This window comes from Zootoca vivipara, chromosome 11 (genome assembly GCF_963506605.1).
Source record: "Zootoca vivipara chromosome 11, rZooViv1.1, whole genome shotgun sequence".
Lineage (NCBI taxonomy): Eukaryota > Metazoa > Chordata > Lepidosauria > Squamata > Lacertidae > Zootoca > Zootoca vivipara.
This window is the reverse complement of record NC_083286.1, coordinates 20202168-20225944: the sequence shown is the minus strand read 5'-3', so window position 1 is coordinate 20225944 and position 23777 is coordinate 20202168. Positions and strand designations below refer to the sequence as shown.

Here is a 23777-nt window from a genome sequence, read left to right as displayed (position 1 = left end):
AGGGGACAAAAATGTTGCACCTGATTCATGAGAATTTCACTGAAGTTCTCCCCCTGGGGAGTAGGGGGTTGTGCCAGATGTTTTAAGAAAAGGAGAGTTTTGAGGAGAAGGCCTAGTTTCAAGGCCTAGGGCAAGGGTGGCTGATCTATGACATGCCATATGTTGCTGGACTTTTAACTCCCTGACCAGCAGCCATATTGGTCAGGGCCGATGGGGGTTGGGAGTCTTATAACAAACAGCAGGAGGGGCACAGTTTAGCCATCTCCCTAGAAGAGCTGGCCCAAAAAATGAACCTCGGTATAGAAAACTAGGCTAGCCATAATATGGTCAGTGTCTTGAGAGAACATATATTGGAAGCTTTCTGTAAAGACTGAGGCCTACATCTCACACAAACTTGGACGTGCTTACAGCCACTAAGTCCAGCTCTGTTTTGGACTTAGGCCTACATGCTCTGAAGGAAAAGCAGGATAAAAGTATGATTTTAAAAAAATGTTACATTATAGAGGTTTTTTTAAGGGAACAGACCCAATTCCCACAAATACTACATATATATTAGAACCATAGTCAAATTGTGATCTGTTCTTTTAAGTATACTTTTGTGTAATAGGCTAAATCTTGTCTACAACAAGATTTTCAGAAGACCAAGGGAGGTCTGAGAGAAACAAGGTAGATCTGAGCAATCTCATTAATTAGAAAATTCAAGGGTGAGGAATTCTCGTGTGGTGACTCATCCACTAAAAACCTCGAGATTAATTTGAGCAATGAAGTAGGCACACCGCTCTTTCAACATACTGTTCGTAATTTAAGGATAATAGGTGTTCAGAACTCAGTCGCCAGACAGATAATTTTTAATACATTCAGAGCACTTTGCAGTAAAAAGAAAAAAAAGTCATGCAGACTGGCTTTGAAGAGACAGGCAGATGCACTCTCTTTATATCTCCAACTGCATGCTGCATCAATGAAGACTGACCCCAGCACAACCTATTTTCTGCCAACATTCATGTGGTAATAACTTTGCACTGTGAGAGGAGGGTGGTGGAGGGAGGAAATATAGTGTGCGTTTTTTACGTGCACACCTGAAGCAATGCAGGCTGACCCATCCCACAATCCCCATATTTAAAATTGTTGTATACCTTATTTATTTTAAAATCTGAATTGTCTTTCCTTTTACTACATCTTACGTACCTCATAAGATTGCTCTACTTCTGGCAACAAACTGTTGAGAGAGATGGGCCTATCCCTGCTTAACCCCACCCCCCACCCCCGCTAACACAACCCCTCTGAAGGTTGTCACTGCCTGAACACCTGAAACAGATTTAGGTACTGTATAGCTAAGGGGAAGAGGGGTGAAGGAAGCGGCAATTTTAAAATTTCAGCAGATAAACCATGCTGAACACAGCTGGCATGGGGAAATGATTCTTCTTGTGAATTAGCACTGCTTCACATTCCCTCTGTGCATATTTTAAATAAAAACATAAGCACTGTTTCATCATAAGAAATGGTCATTTAAAGCTGCTCTGGAACGTCCTGCTGCTCAGGAAAGCAGAAAGAACAAAACTAGATTGGACTGAACTGGTATTGGTAGACTGCTTGCTTGGACATGAGAAATCACCTTCATGGCTCTGTTTCACGACTTTTGAGACATAGGCAGCATACTGTTCTCTACTACTCCACTTTATAGCCATGTTCAAATATATAAAAGGATGTCATATAGAGGAGGGTGAAAGGTTGTTTTCTGCTGCTCCAGAGAAGCGGACACAGAGCAATGGATTCAAACTACAAGAAGATTCCACCTAAACATTAGGAAGAACTTCCTGACAGTAAGAGCTGTTCGGCAGTGGAATTTGCTGCCAAGAAGTGTGGTGGAGTCTCCTTCTTTGGAGGTCTTTAAGCAATGGCTTGACAGCCATATGTCAATAATGCTTTGATGGTGTTTCCTGCTTGGCAGGGGGTTGGACTGGATGGCCCTTGTGGTCTCTTCCAACTCTATGATTCTATGAACTTCAGCTAATTTCTGTTGAAAGGTTTTCTACATGCTGGTATGAAGCTATTCTTTACAGTTTATACTTCTATCTCAGCATCCCAGAAAATGTTGTAATACCAGGGGAAATTCATCCTAATAAACACCAAGGTGTTTTCTTTTTATTAAAAGAAAAAAGAAAAGAAAAGCAAAATTTCGTGCTAATCAGTTTCTCACCTTTATGGAGAAGAGAAGCAACCTGGAAAAAATTTTTAAGGTCAATCACAAATGTGATATACCCCAGTGTTGTGTTTATACTAGCACAATGGCTATATTACAAAACCCTCAAGATATGCATTGTGTGAAGACAGGAACAGAATCTCCCCTGTAGATCCAGCAATTTCAATGTTTCTTTCACATGCCATCATCGTTCTTTCAATATCTATGTTGTATTGTAACATTCCACAAATGTCACCAATATTGTTAGAGGTGTTGCCATAAGCCCAAGTTCCTACAGGAACACTTATTGTGTGATCTATGCATCTGTGATCAAGCTATGCGCAGGATAGCAAGCTCTGAGCGTGCAGTGTGCAGCACCTCAGGAATCTCAGCTTTCATTTGAAAATAAAAGCTTCCAGTTCTTAAAGCTGTAGAGACAGCTGGAAAACAAGGTTCAGAGAAATGTCAATGGTTTATATTATTTCTTGTCTCTCAGAAATTGTTTGCAGAAGCAGAATTATTATATTTATTCACAGTCTTTTTTTAGTGCAAAATTTCAATTTCAGTGCACTTACACATAGCCCTGAGCTCATTTACATACATCAACTTATTAAAGTCTGATATGTTAACTCCACAACAACACACTGAAAGACTTGTGCAAGGTTAGCAGTGATTAATTGATAAGGAACTGAGGAAACAAGATCTTTCATCTTGTTATTTTTTTTAATGTATTAAAGTCACATCCAGTAGGAAGGAAAAAAGGCATAATAAAGTATTTTCTTAGCAGGTGCATTCCTCTATTTTTGACAGGCTTATCATAGGCACAACTTGGTAAGACTGAGGGAAGAAAAAAATAAATAAATACGTTATACTATGAAGCAGCAATCTTCTACTTTTCAGGAAAGTTCTCCTGCTTCGTAATGGGTTCAGGTGCCCCATCTCAATTTTGCCTAATGAGGAAGGGTGAGAAAACTGAGGTGTACCACATAAGAGACTGGGAGAATGATAGTAAACATACAAGGAAAAAAGAGGGACAGATCAAATGACAGGATTGCATAGGAGAAACAGAGTATGCTGCTGAAAAACTCAAGGAAAACAATGGTTTAAAGCTTTTAGTTGACACTAATAACTGCATGGGCAATAAAGAAAGGAAGAGTCAACAGCCAAACTTGTTTTGCTAAGCTAAAACTAATCAGGATTATGTCATTACAAGTGAAGTCAATAGCTTACATCTCTAGCCTCTTTCAGGACTGCCTAGACTTGCCTACTTGGAAGCTTAGCATGGTTAAGTTCAGTTGTGTACCACAAAACCACCAAAATACAGGAATCAGTACCCAAAGGAGTCCAAAAATCCTCCAGCAACTAAAGGGTTTTCAATGTATTTCTTCTAAGTGGACTGATCTCTTGCTTCCCCCCCTTTTTTTTCTGTAATTATGAGGGCTACAAACTTGGTTTTTTTTTAATGAAAATGTAAATTTATTGCTTTTATCTTTAAAATATTGCCTCATCATCAGATTCCATACAGATTAGCAGAGCAGAGCAATCAGTGGCTTTGGCATATAGAATCTGGCTACTACTTCAAAAACTTTATCTCCAAAATGTACCAGTCTTACTCCCTGGTTCTCTGCTCTCAAACAATACTAACTGAATGCACATTATCACTGGATGGGATATTTAGCTAGTACGAAGTATGGCTGCTCTTCCCTTTCTTAATTGCTCAGTACAACATTAGAGGAAAACACTATTTGGAGCCCTCTCTGGCAACCAAGTTCATGCTAACAAAGGAACTGTTGTGCTAGTGCCAAAAATTATAAGCATTCATAAATAAAAAGGGAAATACATAAAAGCAATAAATGGGATAAACTTGGTCAAGAATCAGGATGAGCCATACTGATGGTACACATTTCTGCCTCTTTCCAAATAAAGAGATGGTTTATCTGATAGTTATGTGAGGTTCTCAAATAAGGCATGACAGCAATTCAGTAAGAAGAACTAGATGTTTTTAGGTGAAACTATGTCGAAGAGAAATGATCAGTCAGAATATCTTAAAGGGGTTCATTTCCCTAATGCTGGCAAGTAGATATTCCTGCAACCCATGCTAAAACACATCTTCATGAATGGCTTATAAGCCTCATAGTAAGTAATAATTTCCAGGACTACAGGAACAGCTATCATCAGTATTCCAAGTGGTGGGTAATTACTGTAGGAAGCCACTTTTTAGTATACACAAAGAGATGGCTATCTGTTAGTTTCTAATTTACTATGCATCTAAAGCTGCATTAGTTTGAACATTTAGCAAATTAATTTCAATAGTTTAAAGACTTAGAAAATTAACATGAAAACCAGACTTTGTCTTCATGAGTCTTGGACTGTAGGTGTAGGGTATAAATTAATTGTATTGTTTTTTTAAATGAAGTATCAAGAGTGTAAAAAAATTGTATTGTTTTTTAAAATGAAGTATGGTTGTTCAGTATGGAGGTGCCATGTTCAGTAAGAAGGCAAATATAAGAAACTAACAGTTTCTTTAAAGTTTTACAGAATAAGAATTCTTTAACTTATCAGCAGGATCTATTTTTCAAAGTATATCCAATAAGTCAAGAGAAATCCCCATTTCCAAACGCTTAGTACTGCCTGAGTAAAGTTACGAAGGAAAATAAAACATTTTTGAGGACACGGTGTTCTACAGTCTCCCTGTTCATCACATGTCCTATTTCTAGGCTAAAGTAGGTTAGGTTTTGCCCTTCTAGTATATGAATTAGTATTGTCTACTTGCAGGCAAGCAATGAAGATTATGAAAAATCTGACTCCCCTGTCTCCAAACTGCTCAGGCTGTGAATCCAGAAATAGGAATGTGTTTCAACCAGGGTAAAAGTAATTAGTTAAATTAAATGTTCTGCTTTATACTTGTGAACCCAATTTCCCCCTATGATTTGCTTTTGATAGTGACCCAGATGTCCCCATGAACAAAAAATAACTTGCATTTCTTGCCTGTTCTGAAAATTAAACACATAGCAATGCAAGTTTCTCATTCCTTTCTTGGTGTGATGGAACAAATTAATTTTTGTCATATACACTCTAGACTAGGCAACGACCCACTTCAAAAGCAACACTAAAACACAATTTAGCATTGCAAGAATGAACCACAGTGAACTTTGGACTTGCATCCCTTTCTCTCCATTCTCCTCCTCCTTTGCATGTGAAAAAAAGGAAAAAGCAGCATCCTGAATTGGGAAATGGCTAAATCTAACTGGTTTGTTTGGGAAGTGGCTAACTGGTTTGTTTTAACAAATGAGAATGTAAAGCTATTGTTTAATCCTGGTTCATTTGAACTAACTAGTTAGAATAAACCAGTTTCCTGATATTGTGATTTATTCCAAAATGAAATTGGAGGTTTTCAGTCTTCTTCTCACAAACACAAAGGAGAAGAAAAAGAGAAAGCAAAAAGACACATTGCAGTTTGTTCTCAAAATACTAACCCATGATTTAGCATTATTTATGAATAGACCAATAAAGTGATGGTTTTTAAAAGTCAGTGTGAGTACTAGTTTATATGTACTGTGAGGATGTGCCAACCAAATGTGATCAATCAACTGAGGGTAGTAATGTTGTAATTAAAAAAGGAATTCCAGATTCATGCCAGCCTTGAAGCACTGATTTGGTTCTGATATTTTTCCTGCATTGTCAACTGCTACAGAGTCACAGTAACCTATCATATGTGTTGTTGTTGTTTTTCTGAATTGAAAAAGCACTAGGTATAGTAGTACTGGAAAACACTCAATATGTTAGATTGTAGAAATGTCAAATACACTGTATGCCATTGAAGAAAAATGAGGTGGGATTTTTTTTTTCTTGAGAACCATTTTATTTTAAGACATTTGCAGGTCTAATATGCCATAATAAGTTTCATTATGAATCAACAATAAAGTGCTGAATTATATTAATTACCTGAATCTTAATCTCATTTGTAGTCTTCACTTATGGTTTCCTTATCAAGTCTAAAAAGCCCTTTCTGCTGCAATAGCTAAGCTGTTGTGCAAGTATTATAAAAATAGATAGCTTTCAGTCGAGACTATGTACTCAACATGGCCTCTGATGTTTTTCATAAATATGGCTGAAAGGTATTAGAGAATAAAATGCATGCAAATTATCTGTAAGAGTTATTTGAAAATGAAGGGGATACTACTAAACTTCTGAAGCCCCTGCAGAGGGCTACTGATTACAACCATATAGTTAATTATAATAGTTGATGGCTAGTTCTGGACTGACAAGCATCATGCCAACATGCTTTAGTTTCTTTTGTACTTAAGAATCTTGAGTTGTAATTTCAGACTATGTTTGATCTAGTTCTCACTGAGTTGTATGATTAAGTTTCAGGTTAAACTTGGAAAAAAAACTCTCTATGCCTAGTCACACAATCAGCTCAAGCAAGACACTAGTGTAGAGGAGAATATGGCAGTTCCTTTCCTTTCTCTCCTCGCAGCAAGACATATTTATATGACTTTCAGACTTAATTTAAAAGTGGGATTGCCAACAAGTACACATTTTACTCCCAAATTCAGCACGCAACTCTAGAAAAATAAATGGAAAGCAACTGCAGAAAAAGCTGGAGGCAAAAAGTCATATGAGAGTTTAGACAGCTGACTGATGTCTTCAAGAAATGTCAAACTGTAAAGGGTATATTTTCAAAGAGTTCTCTAACAAACTGCAAGAAAACAGTGTCAGAGCTGACAATGGCCAACTGCTGCATAGAAATATGCCAACACACAAACAGTCATGTTCAAGCCAGTGCATAGAGAGGATAAAAGCACTTATGGTAATTGCAAATGTTAACAAGTCCATACAACTTGTATAGTTCAGCAATGAACCCATTAGAAAAAAGAATAGAAATGCTCAAGCAAGAACAAAAAGATGACTTCCCAACTATATAAAATCCACACACCAGTAAGAATAAGACAACACCACGAAAATTATTCAGTTCAGTCCCAAACAACCAACAGGCAAACTAAACCAGAATAGACAAGCCTTTGGCAGACAAATTTTAGTGAGTCCGAATATAGCATTACATTTCTAAATAATCCACAAAATATATTATATGTTTGTTTTAAATATTGGGCAACCAATTCTGCAGATCTGATTCTAATAATGCTTTAGCCAATGAGCAGGATGGACCAAGCTGAATGAATGATGGTGTATCGCTGGCATATCACAACAGTGCTTGAGAAAGCAACAATTGATGTTACTAACTCGTGCTCCCACAGTACCAAGGGCCTATTGTCAGACTGTCATCTATGGAGCAAAACAAAGTTCTCAAGTTTTTCTGGGATGTGCCCTTGGTAACCTATGCAATAATTCACAATTACACGGGCAGCAAGACACTGCAGTGTAGTATGGTTGATGGGCTGGATCAAGTTCTTTGCCATTTCCTTCTCATCCAGCAAGTCAATAGCAGTTTGTTTATGCAAGTTTGTTGCATCAAAATGTGATCCTGACTTGATAAGAAGATTCATGATGTCAGGGTGGTTGTTCAGTGCAGATATGTGCAAAGGGCTGTTGTCATCAGAGTCTCTAGCATTTACATCAGCACCACATTCCACTAGTATAGCAGTGACTTGCAAAGAAGGAAATTTACAAACTGGGTAGCGCCCCACACATGTGGTGTTCTTGTCAACAGCAAGGTGGAGTGGGCTGAAGTTATTCTTTCCTCTAGGATGTAGCTTAAGAAATCGATATATAGTTTGTTTCTTGAAATGATCTTGCTCGGGACTACAAGGAACTTTCTCCAGCAAGCAAATTAAATGCAAAATGATGGAAAGGGCTTTGTTGAGCTGTATTTGGTCAGGCGGACACTGAGTTTGCTTGATAGCACGTTCTATTTCGAGGACACTTTTGCACAGTATACCCATGAGATCATCAAATGTAACTGTTGTGCCCAGCAGGCCTTTTGCTCTGTCTTGAAGCATGAAGGAGAAGAGTTCAGCAAACGAAAGCAGACTACTCGCAGTCATAGGGCTCAGGGGGTCCAAATTGCTCTGCTGCATGTCCAAAGCGTACTTCCACAGATTGATGCATCGTTTGAAATTTCCAGAGTCTGCATAGACAGCACCTCTGTACCGAATATAGTAGGACGTATCTGGGTGAGATGGGCCAAGAATACGTTCTCTAATTAACAAGGCCTGCATTCTCATCTCATCAGGGTCTGCAATAAGGTTTTCTAGCTCTTCGGCACTGTTCACCTCCTTGGCATAATCATAGGCCATTATTAACGTTTGAGGCACAGGTTTGCTTAGTATGTTAGTCCTATCACTGTATCTCATATCCATAGCTCTTTTCCAGTATTTCAAAGCACCGAGCAAATCTCTCTTTTTATCCACAAAGGTGGCTCCCAGGAGTTCCAGTGCATTTATACGTTCTACTTTGCTAGTTTCAACATGTTGGGTCAAAAAGTCAACTATGTTTGTGTGACCTGTAACACTAGCAGAGAGAAGGGGAGTCATTCCATAGCCATCTTTTTCCATCTTTGCACAATATTTGAGAAGCATCTTCATGATTTCCAGGCTACCAGATTCTGCACAATCATGCAATGCTGTGTTTCCTATGGAAAAAAGAAAGCAAAAAAATCATGTATCCTATGACACATTTTCAGAGAAACAATAAAGGAATTATGGCTGTACATAAGTCAAATTATCTAGTATGTTAGTCATTAAAATAATGATAAAATTACACATCATAAGCAGTGGACAAATAATTGACAAAGGTGGTATTTTAATCTAAGTCATGAACATGTAAGAAAAGTAACTTTCCTTATTAGTCACTTAATAATCTTCCTATTTGAATTTAAGAAAAACACTCAGCCTTGAATATGTGGGATTTTATATTTGCCAACCCAAAGCTTACAGCATTTTGCCAGAACATCACACTGCAGCTGTTCTGCTGGAGCTAAAAATTTCCCCATGTTTTCCCAATACATATTATTTAACCACTCATTCAGTGGTGTTCAAAGCATTTATAGTACCTGAGACAATGAACTTGGAAGGAGATAAAGGAAAGCCCTGTCTGCTGGCACATTTAGCTAACTTGTAGACAACACTCAGGTCACTGTAAAGTGAACATGATTATTTTGGGGGGGGGGAATTCTGCAAGGATTACCTTACACATTTTAAGGACAGGTGAGTAATGCTATCCTTTCTGCAGGAGGTAAACCGATTAAGACAGGGTGGCCAACATGTGGTCCTCCAAATGTTGCTAAACTACAACTCCCATCAATTCTGACCATTAGTCATGCTGGCTGGGACTGGAACCTGAAGTCCAACAACTTCAAAGAACAACAGGTTAACCACCCCTAGGTAAGGAGGTCTATAGGATTGGGGCAGCTAAGCCTTACTGGATCAAATAATGAAGCATAGTTTAAATAATTATCTATAATTTTCTGCTCTACACAAGCCTAACTTTCTTACGTCACTCAGTTACAAAGCCCTTTAGGAGTATCAAAATCTCTGAGGTCATAGCAGTGACTGTTTCCAAGTTCTGCAGCAATCCCCTCTCCACTTTAGAAAATTGTGAATAGGAGAAAGAAGAATTCTCCAATAAGTTTCACAATCAATGTAGAGTCTGATTTCTGCTTGTGGGGTTGCCGTCAGCACATGTCTAGAATTGTAAATAATTATCAAAATAAATAAATTCCTGCAGGTAAGCATCTGTTGTGTCAAGGGGCAGATTGGAGCATTTACAAGTAAGCAGATCCTGCAACAGGAAGTATTCCATCCCACCATTTGACATGATCAGTTACGGCACAATTTTACAAATATATTTGTTTGTAGGTATCTGTCCCAGCTTGATGTCTCAAATCACAAATTGGGGAGTAAATCTGCAACCAATTAGGCAACTGAAACTACAGCTGATGTTTAATTATTTCTAATAAATTTAAGGATTACCTTTGAAATAGTTATAGTTCAACTGCAAGTATATTCCTATTATGTGTGGCTGTATTGGTTTGCTGCTTGAAATAGCAAGATGGAACAGATATGCCAGTTTGCCCACTGAAAAAATAGGTTCAGATACTCCCTTGCAAATGAACAGCACAGAGATATGCTTCACAATACTATGCATGCTTATTTAGAAAGAAGTCTGACTTTCTTTAATTGGATTTATACCACAGTGTGCGTGAAAGTTTGCAGCCTGAGTCACAGTACTCTAATACTTCTCTGCTTCCCTCCACTTATACTGGGTAAATTTCTTAGTAGATAGCCTTCTGAACATGTCTTACAAAATGTTTCTGTAATAAAGCCCTGTTTATATATATAGCAAAAAACCCATGAACAGGCTATTGGTTGCCTATTTGTCCCACCCCATCACTACTGAATTACTGTGAAGTCAAGTTAACAGGAGAGTTTTTAAAAAAGAATGCTGCTATGAGGAAAATGAAGTCAGTATGTCCAAGAAATTGTTCACATGGGGCCCTGAGACAGATCTTTGTGGACAGGCAGGGAGAGATAACTTGGAAGACAACCAAGAAGGTACCTGTATTTAAAGATAGGAAGCACTAAGCATGATAGCTTAAGAAAAGAATGTAAAAAGCTGAAATTGAAATACCTAATTATTACTGACCGTTGTTCCACTTAACACCAATTCATATGCACATGGCTCACTGATGCCAATACTATTCAACATCCAGCTTATACACGGCTGGGTAATAATGCAGAACAGAAGCACTGTGTTGGGATCATGTCCCTGCGTCCCAATGTGGGGAAGGAACTTACTGTTGATAAAATACAGCCAGTATTTCACTGAAGAATCAGATTCAGCTTCTCTCCAATAGTTCACCATTTCAGAGGTATTGAATTTGTTTGCTCACTAGCCACATAGTTTAAGATATTAGGCCAACTCACCAAAATCTTAACTCTTTTTAACAGGTTGGTAAAGTAACCCAGTGTACCATCATGGACAGAGTACAACTCAATGTCTACAAGAGTGTGGTCATCTTCCCTAGTATATTACTACTGGCTATATATCTGTTAACCTTTGAATCACAAACAATGTGCCAATTTTATTTTTAACTTTTTGAAAGCCATAATACATGGATTAATCATTCCTGTCAGAACCACCACATTTCATTGTTTAGTTATTTAGAATAAGATGCAATGAATGCGGCCCTCTCACTTGCAGGTCAGCTTTTGCTCTAGCACAGGCATCTGCTAACATTAGAGAAGGGGATGAGATTTTCTCTAATTCACCTTCCAATGCCTGCCCAAATGTGTTCTAGAGGATCAGGGAACCCTTTAGAACAATATGAAAAGTGGTGTGAGGGACTTCGTCAGAAAAAAGAGAATTGGGAGAAAATTGCTTCCCCCTTTTGACATTCACAGATGCCTCTGCTGGATCAAAACCCATCCCAAGAGTTAGATGTAAAATTGGATTTCACCCTTAAATAACTAACTCATAACCCTTCCACTTGTGCATATGACTGCAGCCTGAGGTAACAGCTGCTAATAAGACATACTGAACATTCAAGAGGGGCAAGTACTTATGTGCAAATGTGCATAGATAGGATTGTGAGGCATATATTTTGGTTTTCATTCAATTTCCTTATCCATGCAATGAAAATGTATCATCTGAAATGCTCAGCTTCCTGTAAGTTTCATATTTAACCTAACATGTTTGCCTTCTTCCTAAAAGTATCCACTAGGGAAGCAGTATAACATTTTCCTAGTCCTTGAATAACGTTTAAAAGATTCCTAAATAAAATCTCTCTAAATCTATGCAGCTTAATATTTCTCCAAGTGACAATGTTGCCATGGATAGACTCCAAATTGATAATCATAGATCACAAAAATGTGATAGGTTTATATAAGCACAACAGTATGACTAACAAAGAAGGGATTGACACGGTTCTTCTGTCTGGCTCTAGAATATGCTGGACAGGCTCCCTCACACACATTTTAGGTTACTTGCCAAATAACTAAGATCTTACATATCTTTTCATGTAATACATACACACCATCACACTGTACTACAACTATACTATAGGCACATAAATTGTTCCACACAAACCTAGGAGTTTTCAAAAGGCAGGATCAAGCTCAACAACAACATAATAAACAAGCTAGCTCCTCCACATACTGCCAGCACAACCTTCTAAGGATTTAGAGAAAAGAGCCAGAAACAGAAACCCGAGACAGAAACTGCTCTTACTATCACCACTGTGGAGGACATATGATGGAAGAAAGTGCTTCTCAGGAATTGAATAAAACTGATCGGTTCAGAACAGTTAATTACCCTTTGGTAGATTTGTCTAAAAAGCATGGCTCTCCAGAAACCATTGGACTTCAACTCCCATCAGTCTCAGCAACATCTGGAGGGCTGCCTGTTTCTCCAACCCTGTTACAGTCTCAAGGCTACTGTACTGCTATTTGCAGCAAGGAGGCTTTGGTTGCACTCCTGCCCACACTTGTCTAAGAGTAACAGAGCAATTCAAATGCCCAAATGGCCATGTTGGGAGCAAGTGTAGATGCAGCAAAGATGACCCTCCATCCAGCTCTGCCTGGCTCCACTAGCCTAAACCAGCAGGGGAGTTTTGCCACTGGCAGAGCTGCAGTTCAGTATGTCCACCCAAATAGCAGAAAGGTGGAAGCTAGCACTGGGATTATCACTACTACAATGGAGACCCCCAAATAAGGCATTATAGGGATGGCCTGGGTTGACACAAGATCAGAGCTGGTATGCTGCCATCACTTGATGGCAGATGGCTATGATCCTGGTAGCTGGCACAGTGAAGGGGCATTTTTCCTGCCCCATCCCACCCTGCCAAGCACAAGCAGCAGGACTGTGGTTGCAATGGCTAGCTGAATTGCTCCAGCAAATCTTGCCACTGCTAGCCAGGGGTTAGGATTCAACTGAGCTTATTTCTGAGCTTGCTTTGTTCATAAATTTTATAGAATAGCACAGTTAAGGAAGAAATGTGTATTTTCTCTACATCTGTGAGCTGCTTCAAAGTACCTTTAGAAATCAGAAACCAGAGTGCTCCCCAGCTGGCAAGACAGGCCTTACTGCCCGAACTAGCAGGTCATACTTCATAAGCCTACATTTATGCATGTTTTGAAACAAAAAGCATCATGTAACTGACCCATTATGCATTATATGAAAAAGGACTACAAATGGTACCCAACTACCTTGTTCCATCAGCACAGAGATTTCCACTACACAACAGAACTTCCCACCTCCTCTCCTTGCACATGCCTAATATCATCAGTTCCAGAGGGTTGGGGGGAAACCCAGAACAGTAAGGGGAACATGGAAGGAGGAGAGAAGGGAGAAGTTCCATTGTGCACGTGAAAATGCTTGCACTGACAGAATGAGTTAACTGGAGACCACCCACTGCTTTCCGAACTATAAGATTACCTTTTTAAAGGTGAAATCAATATCTTTTAAGACACCTATACTCAATCTGCATATATACTGCATGAAAACAAAAACTCTAAAATATTTACTTCCTGAGTTCTTTTGAAACTTCAGAACTCACAGTGCAGATGTGCACAAAATGCTACTCAAAGTCCAAAACTGGCAGTCACATTAAATTGGTCACAACAAAAAAATTATTCCCCAGTTTACCCGCTGAATGTGTTGATGTGGGAATTGAGATAATTACTTTTTCTATTAATAATTACAATAAAACTAAGATTTTATTTTCAATAAAATTAAGATTTTCTTATGACAAAGAAAAATAGATGAAGTCACAACTTCTGGTGATTTTTTTTTAAAAAAATCTCTAGGCCAAAACTCTTATTCCACCAATTGGAAAAAAGAGCACCATCAAGGATAAACAACTCTGTAAGCTTCATTTGCCAATAAACCAGCAATGTCAGTGTCACTCTCCAATGTTTAGGAAATGACATCCATAAAAGTTTCTGTGAGTTCTCACCTGGCATAGCTTCGATTATCTAGACACTTTACTAATAGAAAGAACCCATGACCATGACACAGTTATTTTAGTTAATGTACTAAAATAATACTGAGAAATTAAAATAACAGAAAGGGGTTAAGTTCTGCTACCGAGTGTCAGTGACAGCAGTATGCTTCTTCTGCTTATAAAAATAGAATTCCTTTCACATTGCTATAAGGGCAGAACTTGTGTTTCAATTATGAGTCATTAAGCAAAGTGAAGAAAGACAACACCAGAAAGTCACAAAACAAGATCCAGCTGGTCAATAATAACACTTAGTATTTATATAAGGTTGTGGACTGTTCAAAGAATTTACATAATCATAGTTTGATTTATCCCCTCACTATATTGCATCCAGGAAACTAAGCAACTGTCTGGAGGGGTTCACGACAGAAACAAGTCAAAACTAGAAATTTCCTGATTTGTTGTTACACCAGTGTGCTCTCAGTCACTCACATTCTTAGCACACAAATAATATTTGTTATTACACAGTGGAAATGACTGAACCAAAGCCCATGGATTTTCGTAAGACTAAGGCTGCTATGGACTCATTTACATAAGAGTAATCCCCATGGAACTCAATGGGTTTTACTGCTAAGTAGACCTGTGTAGGACTGCACAGTCAGTCTCTCAGTTATACGTCCTGTTTTTTAGATTAGTGTAGTGAGTGAGGTCAGATGCATGTGAGTCAGAGACAGGATGGGCAGAGTAGTATTTGTGAATCTCTGAAGCAATAAACATTCCTAGCAAACTAGTAAAAATGTGAAAGAAAATAAAATACTGTAATAAAAAAGCAATGTCATGCCTAGAACAAATGGACGTGTAAACTACAATCACGAGAAAAATCCACAGAACAATTTTGCTGACCAAAATGTCAACATAGTAAACAAGAAGAACAAAGGTTTCAGTTGTGACACAGTGCCACTGTCCTTTTATTGTAATTCTATTACAACTATAAGGATAAGACTAATATGGGATATTTCCTTACTATACCTAGCAGGCAGATAGATATGTTTAGATAATGGGTGGTGATGCCTAAAGAATGCCAATGCAATTTGTATTTGTAGTATTACCTGTATTAATAGTGATTAAATTCTTCCATTCAACGATCCAAAATAATCTAGTTTCTGTATGATGTTGCTTTTTAAAAAACAATGAATTATCACCACATCATTGTAACAATACAACACTACCTGAGCATAATCTATGGAACAATTCCCTTTAAAAAAATTAATGAAACCTAAAGAAATGCTATATACAACATGGAAAATTTAGCAAGGACAGAATTAAGCTTGGACTTTGAACCTTTGAACTGTCAAGCCAAATGAACATTCTGAACAGTTCTTTAAAAGTCACTGCTGAAAATGGATACTGAACTCACCTTTGACACTTTTTCTATTTACATCAGCTCCTTTTTCAAGCAAATACTGAGCGATTTCTTTGTGCCCTTTATAACACGATATCATAAGGCATGTATGCCCATGGCGGTTTGATACTTCCAAGTCAGCTTTGTGTTCCACAAGATACTTTACAATTTCTAGATGACCATCAAAACAGGCAGCTCTAAGAGGTGTTGAGTTTGTCAAAGTGGTATTGTTGACAGATGCTCCATGATTTAATAAAGACTGGACCACCTTCAAATGGCCAGCTGCTGATGCTGCCCATAATGGTGGTGCACCTTCAATAGTCTCACCATCAAAATTCACAGAGCCACCAACTTCTATAGAAGCACTGCACTGTTCCAGTAGATGTTCCACCATGTCAAGATGGCCATAGCGGGCTGCCATCAAAAGGGGTGTGGCACCATTTGTTTTTTCTGACACCAGCAAGGCCACTTCTTCTTTAGTTTTATTCGCCAGTAACTTGGTGAGAAGCCGCAGCTTGCCATCCCGAGCTGCATTGAATACTGCTGTCTTAAGATCCATTTAGTCTCTTCCTCTCTCTCTGACTTGTTCTTCAGAATCACAGATAATGGGATAACTGGAACCACAGAGTTGAAGCTGCTCCCTGCACACTCTCCTCCAATGATGTGCTGCCTCTGTGTACTGCATGAAGCTTTCACACGCGACCTCTGAAGGCAAATACTATGCTCAGCAACCTAGAAAACAAGACAAAGTTTGACAGCTTCCTCTTTGAATCTAAGTGAAGACACTCAAAATACAATCATTACCCTTGCTTATACTGTCCCTCCCACTTGTCCTCAGAAGAAAAAGGCAGCTGGATCTGAACATTTTCAGGCAACAAATGCTAGCTTTTGAGATGACTATGGGGGAGATAGGATCCCAGATGCAAATTATTCTTGCCACTTCTCATACCAATCTATTTTGTCTGCTGAGCCCATGTGGGTTCAGACAACCTAGCTGACACGGGATTGTCACCACCTGGTGGCTACAAAAAGAAAGAAGCAAAAGCGAAGAACTTTTAAGGCTGGGATCCGTACCTATGCCCGAAATATCACAAGAATCACAAAAGGAAATCTTTAAAGTGCGCCCTCAGCTAGGAGGGCGCCCTCAGGAATTTCCCCGCCTGCCCTCCACGGTTTGACGGCATAGATGGCCCCATCGTACCCCCACGGTCACGACACCCACACCCGAGGCGCCTCGCCCTGCTCCCGACCCCCAGCCTACCCGCAGGGGCTGTACTCCGGGCACGGAGCCACCCAGGACGCCCGTCGCTTCTCCGCCCCCTTTGTCCTGACTTCTCCCCTGAGGAGCCTCCCGCGGCCAAAAGGAAACAGGCACGCAGGCGGCCGGGCGGGCGGACAACGTCGCCTAGAAAGCTCTGCTGCCGGGCAGCCGCTCCTCACCTGCGTCGCCTCCGCCTGCTTGGCCCTCGCGTTCCCTTCGCCCGCCCCGAACCGCAGCGCTGCCTGCCCGGCCGCCGAAATTCCAACCGCCCCGCTCGCCCTTCGCTGCGACCGGCAAGGCAGAGGGAGCCTCGGCAACGCCTGAGAGCCAGGCCGGGGCGGGGACGAAGGGAAGAGGACGAAGAAGGAGCTTGTCTCTCTCTCCCTTTCCCCCTCTGGTCTCTGCAGCCAGCTACCTTCCCGCCGAAAGGCAGGCCCGTCTCCGTCTCCTCAGAGCAACCGCCGCGCCGCTTCTCACAGCCCAGCCGTCGGTGGTGCCGCCGCGCCCCGCTCGCGGCGCAGCTCCTCCATGACAGGCTCTCCCAACTGCAACCAGCCAGCCTCCTCCCTCCTCCCCGCCCTCCCTGATCGAGCGAACGAACACAGAACCCGGCGCAGCCTACCTTGCTGCTACGTCCCGCCTCGAGGCCGAGTGTGTGTGGGGTGGGTAGCCCCTGCGCTGCCTGCCAGCCTCCTGAGGCGCGCGGCAGCGAGTGAGGGAGGCGGGACTCGCTAGGGCACAAGTTGGGCTGAGAGCGCAAGCACGAAGGCGGTTGAGGGAAGCGGTTGGTGAGGCGGGGGTGGTGCCGCCGCCGCCGGGGGGGCTGCCGAGCTATTCCGGGCTGAGGAAAAAGCTCGGGGAAGCCGAGCCTCGCTCAGCGCGGGGCTAAATTAGCACATAATGGAGGCGGGCGGGCGCCAAGCGAGCGCGGCCTATGGGGAGCCGGTCTCCGTGTCGCCTGGCCTGTCGCGCTGGCTGCCTCCCCTCGGCTTCCCGCCACTGGCGTGTGGGACGTGTGAAGGAGGAATCTGAGGGGCTTCTTCCCTCAGACGTGTGTCGTGGGATTGAATCAGGGCAGAGAGCCGAGGAAGAGGAGAGTTAAGGGCCGCTTGTCGCCAGAATTTGGCAGCCAGCCGCCAAAAGGATCTGTAGCCGAAGCTGGTGTTTTTCGTTTCTCCCTAATTTGTATAACGTGCACTTAAAAAAGGTGGGGAAATGCAACTGTACAGAGGAAGCACACTGGAGATGTTCAGGGTGGGTTTTTTGGGGGTTGTTTTTATTAAATCATATTTCCAGCCCATGTCCCTGATTGTCCCTCTCCCCAGTTTTACCCTCACAACACCCCTGTGAGGCAGGCTTAGGCAGAGAGAAGACAGTGGCTGGCCCTAGTTCACCCAAGTGAGTTTCATGGCCGAGTGGGGATGTTAACCCATGTCTCCTCCTAGGAGGTCCTAGTCCAGTACGCTAACAACTTACTACCACTGGCTCCTACACCATGTTCTAATTTTTTATTTTTTTTAAATAATTTTTTCACATTTATTCAAAGGTTACAATACAGCTTTGTCCGTTGCCATATCACAGAATGTTCATTCCAATGATCCTCAATCCCATAACACTGCCATGTTAGCTCACCAAATACACTCAATAGGAACCCAACTACTGATCTGGTTTACTAGACATTTTCAATCAGTATATAATAATAATAATAATAATAATAATAATAATAATAATAATAATAATAATAATAATTTATTATTTATACCCCGCCCATCTGGCCGGGTTCCCCCAGCCACTCTGGGCGGCTTCCAAAAAAACAGAAATTCTAAAATACAGAAATCCATATCCCCTCCACAGACACCTCTGCAGTGAGGATGGCATTAAAATGCCCTTTTCTTCAGTAAAAGAGAAAAAATGAGACTGTTGTGTGTCAAAAGAGATGCCTTTGATTAATTGCCATGCTACAGTAACCATGAAAGAGGAAAAGCACTTTGGATATGCCTAGGGACACTTGTTTTCTGTGATTTTTAAAAAAGTTGGGGTTGGCTTTTATTTTTTAGAAATCACAGGTACTTTGTGTTTGGGTCTCCTGTATTTTTTGTTTACAAGCTACTTTAAGCTTTACCCACCACCAGGATAAAGTGCCAGAATTCTTGACAACAAAAGGAAACAACCCTAAAATAGAAACATTTGTGATAGTCCTGCCACAGTCTCAGAGGTGGCGGGCAGGTTGGGTGTCTCATTACAGTGCTGTAACTTGTAGATCAAAAATTGAAAGGATGAGAAGTGGCATTGAATTATGGGAAGGGGTATTTGCCTTCCTCTGGCAAGATGCAGGAGTAGGGCCAGCTGGCACTGTCTGCTGCACAGTCGCTTGCAAAAGATGAAGCCCTCTGGTGCAATACGAGTAGTTGACTGTAATTTATGTATTTATTACACATATATCTCACCCCAAAGGAGCCAAGAGTGGCAAACTAATAAGTGATAATGCCATTAAAAATAAAAGCCTATTAAAAGCAAACCATCACATAAAAGCTAAAGGGCAGATCAAGACTTTATGCTGTTATTGGTATACAAAACCTGTTTGTTCTCAGGGAGCTAACAAAACAGCAACAGCATTCCTATGGGAGATTCCAAGCCATCTTGGATTATGTCCTACAAATACTGAATGCATTGATCTTTTCTCTGGGTGAGGATGGTTCTCTAGCTGCCTCCTTGTTTCCTCCATTTTGAAGTTGTGTTCCACTTCTAGCCACCACACATCCCCAGTCCAGGTTTTGTATTTGTTGTAATAATAATAATAACAACCTACCTTCACTGTAAGGTCCAAGGGTAGGTTAGACTAGAACATTAAAAACAACTGACAACAATAAGTTGTTTTATATCAACCTTAAGACTCTCCAAGTGTCCCTATTTTCCAGGAGCAGTCCCAGATTTACAGAAGCCATCCTGGTTTCTCATTTAATCCCAGAATGTCCGACTTTTCCCTAGGACGTCCCTATTTTCATTGGAGAAATGTTGGAGGGTATGGAATAGGACATCCCCAAAGCCATTTTTCAGCCAGAACTCATCGGAACTCAGTTCCAGCACCTCTCAGGTAGGCACCATTGTCATTCTTAGACAGGCATAGGCAAACTTCGGCCCTCCAGATGTTTTGGGACTACAGCTCCCATCATCCCTGACCACTGGTCCTGTTAGCTAGGGATGATGGGAGTTGTAATCCCAAAACATCTAGAGGGCTGAGTTTGCCTATGCCTGTTCTAAGAGAACAAGGGAGGCATTAATGGTGAGTTCCGGCACCTCTTTTTCTAGAAAAAATAGCACTGCATATCCCAGTTTTCATCGAAGAAATGTTGGAGGGTTTGAATAGGATATCCCTATTTTCATCAGAGATGTTGGAGGGTATGCTTTTGTTTATGCTCATTGGCAACTTTTTTGTTTTCCTACCAATTCTCTTTTGATTCAAAATCTGTTCCAATTGTGAAAATGGATTTGCTTGTTCTGTGTGCTTATACGAAGGGCCTGGCTCCATACTGGCTAACTGCTTTAGGGTGTGGAGTTAGTGACTCCTTCCTCTGCACCTTAATCACGTTTGTCATTAGATGAGCAGTTTCAGACCTAGCACTTTGCTCCTGGGCTGCAAAAAGTCATGGCCAGGGGTCCCCTAACTTACTCGGCTTTGGGCTGGTGCCCGCTGTGCCAATCACGCGGAGGGCAGGGAAGCGCGCACCCATACATGTGCGCACACGCGATTTCCGGCCCACTTCCGGGTCGGAAAGGCGCTGGAAATAGCTTGTGCACATGTGCATGGGCCTCCTCCGGCCCGGATGTGCACCGGAAATGACACTTGCACATGCGCACAAGCTATTTCCGGCGCCTTTCCAACCCGGAAGTGGGCAGCTGCGCTGCGCCGGTGAGAGCTGGGGGCGGGGGCCGCATAAAGGAGCCTCATAGCCTTAGTTTGTGGAACCCTGGTCATGGCCATGATCCTTACAGCTCTGGCTTAAGTTGGGTTTCGTATCCCATTTCAGCCTTCAAATGTTGCAGTACAGAAATAAAAATATAATGAGCCCCACAGGGTAGGTAAGACTAATTCTTGGAATTAACTAGTTTGGTTTAACAAAGGTCACTGCTTTAGTTCAAAAATCTCTGAACTGTATCTGAAAGTAGTTTTCATAATTGCTGAGTGAATTAAGTTCAATTTGGGGTAGAACTTTGAACAATTTCTAGCTCATCCTCAAGTTCATTCACTTTTCCCTTTTTTGCTCTTTAGACTCTTCAGGCCTTTAAACTTCAAAAATAATAATTGTTGGGGGAAATAAATACTGTATTTTTCCATGTATAAGACTCATTTTTTTCCTTTAAAATGTCAAAAATTAGGGGGTGTCTTATACATGGATACATCTCCCCTCATTTTCTTAAATCTGAGTCTCCAAAAATAGGGGGCATCTTATACATGGGGGCGTCCTATAGACGGAAAAATACGGTAATTTACATTCTACTTCTGAAGTATATGTCAGCAGCTTGTAACACTCGGAAAGCTCTTATTCCCCCCTTTTCCCCAAGGATCATTTGAACGAGTTGAACTATGAATGGAACAGGTTTGTTTTGTTTTTAAGTAAAGGGACAAACATGAATTGGAATTAGTTCCTTTTTTTAAGAACTAGAGCTAGTTCCTTTTTAGAATGAACTTTCCAAGCTCTGGATAAGGCCAGAGGACCATTTGGTATTCTTTTCCCTACAGTGGTCATCTAAGTACCTTTGGGAAGCCCACAAACATCAGGGTCAAAAGGCAACAGCTACACCCTGTAATTGGTATTCATATCAGTATCGATTGCCTCTGAGCCAACATCACAGGGTTACCTTGAGCGCTCATTGCCCTAGGGGGAGAAGACAGATCATTTTGAAAACATATTTCCCCCTTATAACCAGGGCTGGTGCAAGACATTACGCCACCTCTGACAGCAGGCTGTGTCACACTTCCCTGCCGCCGCCACCCTCCTCTGCTGCTGCCACCCTCATCTCTTCTCCCAGCGTCTGCTTCTGTACCTTCCCTCTTGCTTCCAACAAAGGGATGCTAGAGCAGCAGGCTCTCCTGGCCTCACTCTGAGGTGTCCTTGTAGGCAAGCTTGCCTAGAGGGTGCCTGTGTCACTTCTGCTTTGCAATCTTATGATATGTTTTTAGTTTACGCTCCAGCATCCTAATATTTTAATATTTCTTCGTGATATTTGTGTGTTTTGCCTGAAAAGTGATTTATAAATATCTCAAATAAATATACTGATAAGGTAGAGGACCCTCCAGACATGTCTACTAGCTTAACAATAGTAAGCTGGGTTGTTCTCTGGTATTCCACTCCTGTACAGAGTGAGATGTGAACATGCACATTACTGAATTAAGGTCACCTAGCTGCACAGAATCATGCAGTCAGTAGCTTGGGAAAAGTCATTGTGGCTGAGGTTAACCCAGGCTTCCTTGAACCTTGTGCCTTTTAGTTTTTTTAGACCAGAACTTCCATCCCTACCCTGCTAAGTGGGGTAGAAGGGATTTTCAGACCAAAACATTGGAGGACACCAGAAGAAAAGAAGCATATGGCACTTTCTAATTATTAGTATTATAGTCACTGTAAAAGAAATGTTTTAGAGCTTTTTTTAAAAAGGCAGTGTGTCAGATGCTGAACATATTGAAACAACATGCACTTATTTATTTAGAAGATTTATATCCTACCTTATGAATGAATGATCCTCAAGGCAGAAAACAATAGACAGATGTGAGCAAACCCACAGCCCAGCAGCTGTTTTCCTGCCGATGGATGGGACCAGAGTGTACTTCCCTACAGCTCTGCAAGTGTAGAACAACTGACAGTTGGAGCTGAGTGTTCTTTCTAGCAGGGAGGGGGAAAGCTGAAGCCAGTGCGTGAAGCTAGGCTTGTTTTGCCATGATGTTCCTCCTGGGAGGAAAAGGTGAAACCTCCCATTGGCCCTTAGTCTCCTGTCCAATGGCAAAGACTAGAGTGTGCCTGCAATTCCAAAGACTATTTTAAAATAGCCTGCAGGTCAAATAATCTTAATTAGGCCAGATGGCTTAAATATTCAAGCTGCCTTTCACTACAAGACAAGATGCAAAAACTAAAATGTGATCGCAACCCAAGCTGACCACAGATAAAATGGTTTCCTGTCTCCAGATATGACAATCCTGACAATGAAACAAGATTGCAGTTACGTCTAACACAAAGTACACTTAACAGTCCAGCCTTTGTGCAAAATGCAGTAGAGGGTGTTCTAACTGGTGTTGGGGTTTTTAATATTAATTGGTTCCACTGCTACACCAGTTTCATTGACTCACAGTTAATTTTTTTAACAGTTCCTCATTGGGTTGTGCAAAACTGCAGCTTCTGTATGATGGTGCTATTTCATCATGTTGGAAATGTGCAATTCTCCATCATCAACAACATTTTAAAGGGTGATTTATTGGTTGTTGCATTCATTCATTGCTTGCTACAAAGAAAGTCCCAAAGCTAACTTACAACTCCATAGAATGCACAAATGCCTAACAGATACAAAAAGAAAACAAAAGATTATAAATTGTTAGGAACCTATGATACTTTATGACTAGGAAAAACCTGAGGATAGGTGAGGAGAAAGTTCACTAGAGATAAATTAGATTAAATAACAGCAAAAATACTAGTTTGCTCTTTCATGAAGTTGTCTTTCATTATGGTTATACATTACTATGGAATTACAGGGTTTAGATGTGACTGCACCGTACATGGTCAGATGCAAATTTTCTTTCTTGTATTTTTACTCTGCCATTCAGCAAATGGCTGTTAAGGCAGTTGCCCTTGGGAGTCTAACAGTGTACAAACATGCTGCAGTGCAGACAAATAATAAAGCATTGTAAGTCACTAGTGATAGCATTTTGCTGGGCCTCTCTCATGCAAAACAACACCACACCCCTGAATAGACTTGCAGAGATTCCTGAATCAGCATCAAGCAAGCAGCTTCAGAATTGTTGCTTAAGCTTGCACCAGAGCTAATGGGG

General features: G+C 41.0%; 1 protein-coding gene across 3 annotated transcripts; it reads right to left on the bottom strand.

The window, feature by feature from the left end:
* Positions 1-2678: 2678 nt before the first annotated feature.
* Positions 2679-17436, bottom strand: FEM1C (fem-1 homolog C). 3 transcript variants are annotated; one of them, XM_035100027.1, is made up of 3 exons: positions 17364-17436; positions 15496-16212; positions 2679-8771 (listed from the first exon to the last, which is right to left on the bottom strand). In XM_035100027.1, exons 2-3 carry the CDS (start codon positions 16037-16039, stop codon positions 7462-7464), a joined length of 1854 nt encoding a protein of 617 aa, XP_034955918.1. In that variant the 5' UTR covers positions 16040-16212; positions 17364-17436; the 3' UTR covers positions 2679-7461. The 3 variants fall into 3 exon arrangements, with proteins under 3 accessions (XP_034955918.1, XP_034955916.1, XP_034955917.1); XM_035100025.2 differs by lacking the exon at positions 17364-17436 and adding an exon at positions 17157-17309; XM_035100026.2 differs by lacking the exon at positions 17364-17436 and adding an exon at positions 16921-17148.
* Positions 17437-23777: the final 6341 nt, after the last annotated feature.

Excerpts from the sequence above, each read along its gene's own strand:
- FEM1C (XM_035100027.1), bottom strand. The coding sequence starts at position 16,039 with ATGGATCTTAAGACAGCAGTATTCAATGCAGCTCGGGATGGCAAGCTG. Across the intron at positions 8,772-15,495 it reads AAATAGAAAAAGTGTCAAAG|GAAACACAGCATTGCATGAT; the intron begins GTGAGTTCAGTA and ends TTTTTTCCATAG.